We start from the raw sequence: 8,458 nt of genomic DNA on the forward strand, positions 1-8,458 counted from the left end.
CACCCCATTTATCACGAGTTGATTCTCCTGATCTGGCTGGCTAGGCGGATGTCTCCTTCCTCCCACAACGCTCCATGTGCGTCCCTCGCGTCCCTCCCGAAGCCGCACCATCCGTGGAAGAGCACCGTTCTTCAGTCCTCCTCCTCCTCATCTCAAAATAACCTTTATGCCAAAGAAGCATAATTAGGGGTGATATAATCTGCTCCCTTTCAACCGTGAAAGAATGTAAAAATACAAGAAAAATCCCTTGGTTTTAACTAAGTTTATCTTGATATATGGAGTTTTGTGGTGTGTTAGGAAACAGCTCAAATAGCACATCTTTATAGAATAATATGTTTACTAGGTTTGGGTCCAGGGCCCCTTACCAAAAAACCCCACAACCAGGTTAAACTTTAAATGATTTGGTACCAGGGCAGTTTCAGTACCTCTACCTGAGCAAATTTGACTGATTAACCCACACGTCCCCTCACCCAACCTCCTGCTTGAGCAAGTCCCCTCACCGTGCCCCAGCATTTCCTGACAAAACTAACCTCTTCCCTAGCCTTGCTCACTAACCCTATAAAGAGCTTAAATCTCAGACACTTGGGGCTGCTGCATTTTGAACTCAGCCCACCTGTTCACAGGTGCGTAAATCAATTTCTTATAAAACTCGTCAGGCCTTGTGCACGAGTCCCTCCTTTGGTGACCTTCTGCAAACAATGTTTATAGAAGAACAAACGCCTTGGGCTATCAGTTTCAGGAAGTACAAAGAATCTTACAAAGTTTTCAGATGTTAACGTAAGAAATGTCCAAACCTGTCAGAATTTTTATGAGTTTATTTGAGCCAAACCGTTGACAAACTTTTGCCGGGAAGCAAAATCTCAATGGATTGAGAAAATGTTCCAGAAAGTGACAGTTTCACCACTTATTTTATACATCAGAATCAAATGGGAAGATGTTAAGGGGGTTAAAGGAAATCTGTTGGTGATAGATTTAAGGAGGTGAGAAAAGGCAGAGCGCGGTGGGGGTGGGGGTGTCTTTGGGATTGGGTGAAAAGCAAAATGTATAGAGACACATACTTCTTTTACACAGGCAGGTACAAGATAATTAGCAGTTAACAATTAACATAATAGTAACAATAAGGAGGTTTATGGTTTCTGCTGTGGTGGGGTGACTGTGGCCTGGGGGACAGGAAAAAAAAGATTACTCTTACATTTCAAAGTTAATGTAGGTGCAGAAAGACTACAGGCTCAATTAAGGTAAGCACTGACTTTTGTTAGAGAACAATGCCTCCCTAGGACAAGACTACCTACCACGAGCTGCTTTTAGTTAGAAGTCTTAATTTCAGACTATCCACCGTGCAGAAACCTTGTCAGGTTCAGCATCTGGTTCCTTTTTCGTCCACACAGATACCCATCCATTGCTAACCTTATAACTAGTTTATAATTAAAAAAAAAAAAATCATATAGGGAAGGAGGCTTCTGATTGGTGGAAATTTTACTGAATTTTAATAGAGAAGAGTCTGTAAAATGTATCTCAGCTAACTAACGTTGGATAAATATAGTAAGAGAAGTATCTTTCTTTTCTCTTCCTTTGAACTTTCTACATATTCCACTAATAAAAATTAATTGCTCTTGTAATTAATGTCAGTTTGTTTGTTTTTTAAAGGATAGATTTTCTAGAAAACACTCTACTGAGGTATATAAGTAGATTGGTAGTATTTTTCAGGTTAAAAGAACACAGTATTTCAAAGATAAATTTACCCAAACAAATGGATAGCTTTAACACAGTTTGACTAGAGTGCTAAGAGAATTTCTATGTAGACAAAACATTTTTGTAACTTTAAGACAAAGGAATAGTGATATAGAATTTTTGAGGAAAAAATGGGTGAGAATTCACTGCCATACACTAAAATATTTTTCAACATTAGAAATAAATTGTAATACTTCAGCACTATATATAGACTGATCAGCAGAACAATCAACACTCAAGAATTAATTTTAAGTGAAATGTTCAATTACAATAAAGTTCCTCAAGTCAGTGGGGAAATATTTGCTGTGTTGTTGTACAGATTGACCAGTTGTTTTAAGTTAATTCTCTATATCTGGGTTGTTGGAATTATGTTTAAGTGGTTCTACCCATTATTAGTAAGACATACCAGGAGCTGCTGTTGAAAATGAAAATTGATACCTTTGGTGAAGAGAATTTAACAATATATCTGGAAGATGTTAAAATTCTTTACCTTATTATTCCATCTTGTTCTGCTTTTGCGCAGTCAGTATATGGAGTGTGTCTCTCCTGTATATTAAGAAGAAAAACGTTCCAAAATGGCATAGCCTTATGTAAATACTGTTAGAGAAAGAAAAATATATGTATGTAAAGATAAAACCAAAATATTTTCTGTTAGACTGAAAAGAAGACTGCAACTGAAAAGGTTTAGAGAATCAAACTTTATTATTAGAAAGAAAACCTGCCAGGCTGTCTCGTAAGGGAGAGCAGCCCCAGCTACAGTCTTAGGACACGTTTTAACGGTCAGGTTAGGGGAGTAGGAAGGGTGGCGAGGTATTTGCCAATTGGCTGCACTATTGCTGGCGTAGGGGTGCTTTCCACTAATTATGGATGTTTGTACATTTTCAACCGTCAGCAGTTTCAACCGTCCATGACTTCTCGGAATTGTGACTTTGGACATTCCTTTGTGGTTGGTCACCTGCCACAAGCCCTGAAATGAACCTTATGCCGGCAGGATTAGAGAAATGAAACCTAAGATTCCTGACTATTAGAAAATGATTCCCAGAGAGGCTTAAGGGAAAGGGGACGGAGGTCATCATCTTCTGTAACTTCTTCCTCCTGAGTAGGGGCTGTGAAGGGTTATGGCCTAAGGATTACTCTCAATGGGTAATAGAAAGGTGCAGTGATGGCTTCCTGAGGGGTAGGGGTTTATTTACAGGGGTCTAGATTTTTCTGTTTCGCAAGGGCAGGTTTCAGGGTTGGTGTGTAGGGCTAGGTAGATTTCTCCAATTTTCTGATTGGCGAAGGCCAGCATGCAGTTCTGTAAGAAGCTAGTGAACAGACGTAAGAGTCAGGGTCTAAAAGCTATAATAATAAATAGGAAAGTGAGTGGAACAATGAAAGGCAATAGCCAAGACACCCAGTTTGTGCGAAACCACTGAGTCTACGACTGGGTTTGTTTTTGCAACACTCTTCTCCTAGAAAGACACAAATACCTCCTTTCTCTGCTGTTAAGAGATCATGTCCTTGGCGATTTTGTAGCGTGACAGTGACTAGGGAATCAATTTGATCCTGGAGTTTTACTAGAGTGGAGGCAATTTCTTTCAGGGAGTTTTGGAGGTCTTCAGGGAGAGAGAGTGGTAATAAGACAGGGCAGTGGCCAGTCCCCCTTGCCCCTAGACCTACTCCTGTAGAGATTCCTAAAGCAACAAGAAGAGGGATTACCTGTATAGCTCGTTTGGTCCTTATATTGACGGGTAGTGTACTAGGAATTGAAAGAGACTCATGGGGTGGGATTAGGTTGATATGTGGGGTGAGATAGACAGGTTCCTGTCCAATTAATAGGGAGACACATATAGGTGTTGGTCCCACACAAGTAGAAAGCCCCTGATTAGGTGAGGGAGGCCAAGAGGTGAATAGAGAATAGATGGAAAAGGGGTCGGTTTCGTCCGTCGAGCTCTGAACTCCAGATGGTCAAGGTGGAGGAAAGTGCAGCCCCCACTAGGGGGGAGACATGGTCAGAGGCCTGCTTAGAGCATTGCAACTGTGTGGTAGGGGTAGTGAGCCAGGGATATAGCTGTGTGCTGGGATAGGAGCATTTATGTTGTGAAGCTGTAAGAGTAGAGGATCCTGTGAATCGAACGGGATTAGAAAATAATCCGTTTGCTTCTGAAGAGACTTGATAGTTAACTCAATGATTCTGATGGCCTTTGGGAAATTGGATAGTTATTGTGGTGTTGCAGAGGTCAGAAGGGAGGTGACCCACTGGGACAGCCCCTTGAGCAGTAAAGCACAAAGGGGCAGGTGAAAGCAGGGGGGTGTTCAGGGTGACTGGTCCCCGAGCAGGGTTTTAATATTTTGAGCTGGGAACAATAGGTTTGTTATAGCTTATTTGCTCGGTTGGTGGCTGAAGTGGGATAATCCCCTATAAGAGTGTGGGCTCTCAAAGAAGGAGGAGATCATCTACATATTGTAAGATAGTACTTTGGGGAAGAGAAAGAGATTTAAGGTCTGTAGCTAAGGCCTGACTGAAGAAATGAGGGCTATCCCTGAATCCCTGAGGGAGAACCCTCCAGGTCAGTTGTTGGGAGGGTTCAAGTATCCGGTCAGTTCAAGTAAAGGCAAAGAGGTTTTGGCATTCCGGATGAAGGGGAATGGTAAAGAAGGCGTCTTTAAGGTCTAAGACCGTGAAGAAGGTGTTATTTGAAGAAATGGGGGGGGGGGGGGGGGAGAATGGTGTAGGGGATTTGGTACCACTGGGGTAATGGGCAATACTGCTGCGTTAATAGTCCACAATTCCTGAACTAGGTGATAGGTACCATTGGGTTTGACTACTGGGCCAGGCGGCTGTGATGGTGGCCGTGGCTACTGGCCATACATCGAGTTTGATGAAATTTTTTAGGAGGCAACCTAATGGAGTAGCTTTTGAGGGTAGAGATTGGGAGGAGCCCATGGTGGGCTGAAAATAGGAAAAGAGAAGAGAGCCCTCAAACTCTTTTCACTATTTGTTTCATAGTAGGTAGAACGGGAGGAGGTCGGTCATCACCGGGATCCCAGTTCCAGAGAAGAGAAGGGCAACTTGGCCAGGCGCCTGGACTTGTTAAGTAATCTGTAGGGGCAAGTCACCTGGAGTAGTGTCCTCGCTAATCTCGGCCCGTGAGAATTAAGGGGGTTTATTGGGAGGAATAAAGGGAGCCTACCGGATTCTGGATAAGCCGAGGGATCCTTGCCTCTGGGTCGGCAGGGGTTTGGGATAGGGTTGGAGCGCCGGCCAATCAGCCCACAATCACATGTCCAAGCAGAATCGGGAGTAAGCCCAGAATGAGCTGTCGCTGTCCACCGCTTCCCTGGTTGTAAGTTTGGCGGGAAAAGGGGGATCGTCCAGGCAGCCAGTACCCAATCCCAGGTTTTGGCACCAAATGTTAGACTGAAAAGAAGACTGGCAACCGAAAGGTTTAGAGAATCAGGCTTTATTAGAAAGAAAACCTGCCAGGCTGTCTCATAAGGGAGAGCAGCCCCAGCTAGTCTTAGGCCACGTTTTAACGGTTAGGTTAGGGAAGTAGGAAGGGGGCGTAGGGGTGCTTTCCACTAATTACGGATGTTTGTACATTTCCAACCGTCAGCAGTTTCAACCATCCAAGACTTCTCGGAATTGTGACATCGGACATTCCTTTGACCTGCCGCAAGCCCTGAAACAAAACTCATGCCGGCAGGGTTAAAGAAATGAAACCTAAAATTTTCGTCATTGCTTTTTAAAACATATTCTCTACAATGTTAAGGTTTTGTTTTTTTAAAAAAATTTGGATAGGGCGCGAGACACATTAAATAAAGTAGGAAGAAAAACAACACGGGTGTTGAGGATTCAAAAGAATTTCCGGGGGCAGGGAGAAAGAAACTAGTACACGTAATGGGGTTTCCGCTTCTAGGTCTTCTACAACCCAGAGGGACTTCCAGCCACAGTTCTTTGAGGTTTTCACTCTGGTCCGCTAGGGTTCCCTATAAGAGGGAGTTGCTGACGGCGCTGGCACAATTCGTATCTCCGGTGTCTTAACAATGTCTGGTCGCGGCAAAGGCGGGAAGGGTCTCGGCAAAGGGGGCGCCAAGCGCCACCGCAAGGTGTTGCGCGACAACATCCAGGGCATCACCAAGCCTGCCATCCGGCGCCTGGCCCGGCGCGGCGGCGTCAAGCGCATCTCCGGGCTCATCTACGAGGAGACCCGCGGGGTGCTCAAGGTGTTCCTGGAGAACGTGATCCGGGACGCCGTCACCTACACGGAGCACGCCAAGCGCAAGACTGTCACGGCCATGGACGTGGTCTACGCGCTCAAGCGCCAGGGTCGCACTCTCTACGGCTTCGGCGGCTGAGTCAGTCGTTCCTATTGCTCTAATCGCGTCTTACCAAAGGCCCTTTTCAGGGCCACCCACTTCCCCTCGGAAAGAGCTGTGCGCGGCTTTGGTCCTTTTTGTGGACAATTCCGGGACTGCCAATAGATGAGTGGAGGACAGCCTGTGTTTGCTCGGACAGTTTCTGGGAGTGCCAAGGAACCCCTTAGTCCTGTGGGAGGGGGTTGTCGCATTCAATTTTTGGACAAGGGTTTCGCTGGCTGATCACAAACCCAAACTAGATAGATGAAAACAATACTAGGTATTCACTCATAATTTGTTTGGTCCAGGCCAGTGTCCCTTAAATCGGTTTTGATTTTTAATGTAACGGCCTTGCTAATTTCTATTCTCAGATGCGGCCCCTCCCTAAACCCGAGGCCAACCAGTTTGTAAAGTACCACTGACCGGGTTGTCCGTGTTTTAACTCGGGTCTTAACTTTCTGAATCTGGAGAATCTTCACTTTCCATTTGTGAAGGAGGAGCTCCCTCCCACCGTCACAGGCTCTCTGCTTCCTCCCTCCCTCTTCCCGGTTCGTCTCCTAATCTGCCGGCTGTGAATCAATTTTAAAGTATGTTCTCAGATTGAAACCACAAACTCGCTCTGTAACAAAACTAAAGGCCCTTTTCTGGCCAAGCTTTCATCGAAAAAGGTTAACTCTGGTGCTGGAAATGTGGGGGGACGTATTCCGGTCACGATGTCGGAGGTGACGGTTGAGCCTGCGTCCCCCACCCCCCACTCCCACGGTCCAACTTCCAGCTCAGCCTTGGAACTGTCTGGAGCCTAGTAACCCTGCGCCAGAGATCTGGAGTCCAGATGGTCCTGGCCATTACTAATCTCCTTTTGGTAAATGTACTGATACCAGAGCAAGGTGTCTGAACAAAGGAATACGTTGGTGGTTTCGTTTCAGAAGGTAAAGTGGCAGAGTTCTACTGGAGGTCTTGGAAAACATGAATCTTTCTCTACATTTTACTTGTTAACTGAAAAAATAAGGCCTTGGAAAGTGAAAAACTACAAGCCTTTATTTGAAATCAGGGACAGCTTGATTCAGATAGGAGTCCAGTGTCGGGATGAGGAAACAAACACTAGGAGTGTTTATGAGAAAGGGAAGGGGAATAAATACATAAATGTAAAAGAGAAAGGCATTGTTGGTACAGAAAAATTAGCATGGTAGCTCTAATTCTAAATATTTTTAATCTTCAACCTTGTAGCCATCAGTTCAGTGGTTAAAATATTTGCTTTCCTGTTTTCTTTGCAAGCAGTTCTTAAGTACACAGTGTTGTCCTAGGCCCAGTCCAAAGGTTATTACCCCGCTACAACCCTCCAGTGAAACAACGCAGTTCCACTGGCATGGCAGCTCCATTTTACTTTAAAATAGCTCTTTTATAGTTGTTTACAAATGACAACCCATTTGAGGCAGCCTTAAGAAACTTAATATATTTTGACCCTTTCCTACATTTGCCCTCTGGTACTATTTTAGATACTAAAATAGAATGATACACCAAAGGCGCTCAAGAAACCACTTATATTGTTACGACGGAAATGAAAATACCTTTAAACAATTGTTTCCTTTCTCAATGGCATGGGTGTTCCATTCCCCTGACCTGAAAATAACCACTGTCCTGATTATAGTGTTCGCTGTTGCTACGCTTTCCTGACTTTACACGCATATACCCTTAAATATATTGCATTGTTCTACGTTTTAATGTTTTGAAAAATTATACCTGTACTTACCAGAGCTTCTGTACAGCACTTCGTTTCATATTTGAAATGTGTACCTACACTCTAATATTGACAACTGAGTGGCTCTGAAAAGAGCCTTTGGATTAGAAATGCTCTCAAGAGGCAGTTATTTGGCGCTGGTGTACTTGGTGACGGCCTTGGTGCCCTCGGACACGGCGTGCTTGGCCAGCTCCCCGGGCAGCAGCAGGCGCACGGCCGTCTGGATCTCCCGGGACGTAATGGTGGAGCGCTTGTTGTAATGCGCCAGGCGCGACGCTTCGCCCGCGATGCGCTCGAAGATGTCGTTGACAAACGAGTTCATGATGCCCATGGCCTTGGACGAGATGCCGGTGTCGGGGTGCACCTGCTTCAGCACCTTGTACACGTACACCGAGTAGCTCTCCTTGCGGCTGCGCTTGCGCTTTTTGCCATCCTTCTTCTGCGCCTTGGTCACCGCCTTCTTGGAGCCCTTCTTCGGGGCGGGCGCGGACTTGGCGGGCTCAGGCATAATCAGAAAAACAGATGAAGTCGAGAAACCAGAGAAATTGTAAGAACAAAGCTTTACGAGTCCTATCTATATACAACCTCGCATGCAAATAAGGCGATGAATTAAAATCCTGTGTGTGATTGGTTAGTAATCAGCGCAAT

At 45.0% G+C, this 8,458-nt stretch overlaps 2 protein-coding genes across 3 annotated transcripts; one reads left to right on the top strand and one right to left on the bottom strand.

Annotated features, from left to right (window-relative positions):
* The first annotated feature begins 5,181 nt into the window (after positions 1-5,181).
* On the top strand, positions 5,182-6,075 carry H4C9 (H4 clustered histone 9). The gene has a single exon (XM_066247092.1). The coding sequence runs from the start codon at positions 5,761-5,763 to the stop codon at positions 6,070-6,072; it is 312 nt and encodes a 103-aa protein (XP_066103189.1). The 5' UTR covers positions 5,182-5,760; the 3' UTR covers positions 6,073-6,075.
* Positions 6,076-6,154: 79 nt separating this feature from the next.
* LOC136315460 (histone H2B type 1-K) lies at positions 6,155-8,333 on the bottom strand. 2 transcript variants are annotated; one of them, XM_066247087.1, is made up of 2 exons: positions 7,823-8,333; positions 6,155-6,262 (listed from the first exon to the last, which is right to left on the bottom strand). In XM_066247087.1, the coding sequence occupies exon 1, from the start codon at positions 8,316-8,318 to the stop codon at positions 7,938-7,940; it is 381 nt and encodes a 126-aa protein (XP_066103184.1). In that variant the 5' UTR covers positions 8,319-8,333; the 3' UTR covers positions 6,155-6,262; positions 7,823-7,937. The 2 variants fall into 2 exon arrangements, with proteins under 2 accessions (XP_066103184.1, XP_066103183.1); XM_066247086.1 differs by having other exon boundaries at positions 6,206-6,328.
* Positions 8,334-8,458: the final 125 nt, after the last annotated feature.

The sequence above is a fragment of the Saccopteryx bilineata genome, chromosome 11 (genome assembly GCF_036850765.1).
Source record: "Saccopteryx bilineata isolate mSacBil1 chromosome 11, mSacBil1_pri_phased_curated, whole genome shotgun sequence".
NCBI lineage: Eukaryota > Metazoa > Chordata > Mammalia > Chiroptera > Emballonuridae > Saccopteryx > Saccopteryx bilineata.

What these genes read in the sequence shown, in the direction of transcription:
- H4C9 (XM_066247092.1), top strand. Translation starts at nt 5,761, where the DNA reads ATGTCTGGTCGCGGCAAAGGCGGGAAGGGTCTCGGCAAAGGGGGCGCC.
- LOC136315460 (XM_066247087.1), bottom strand. Translation starts at nt 8,318, where the DNA reads ATGCCTGAGCCCGCCAAGTCCGCGCCCGCCCCGAAGAAGGGCTCCAAG.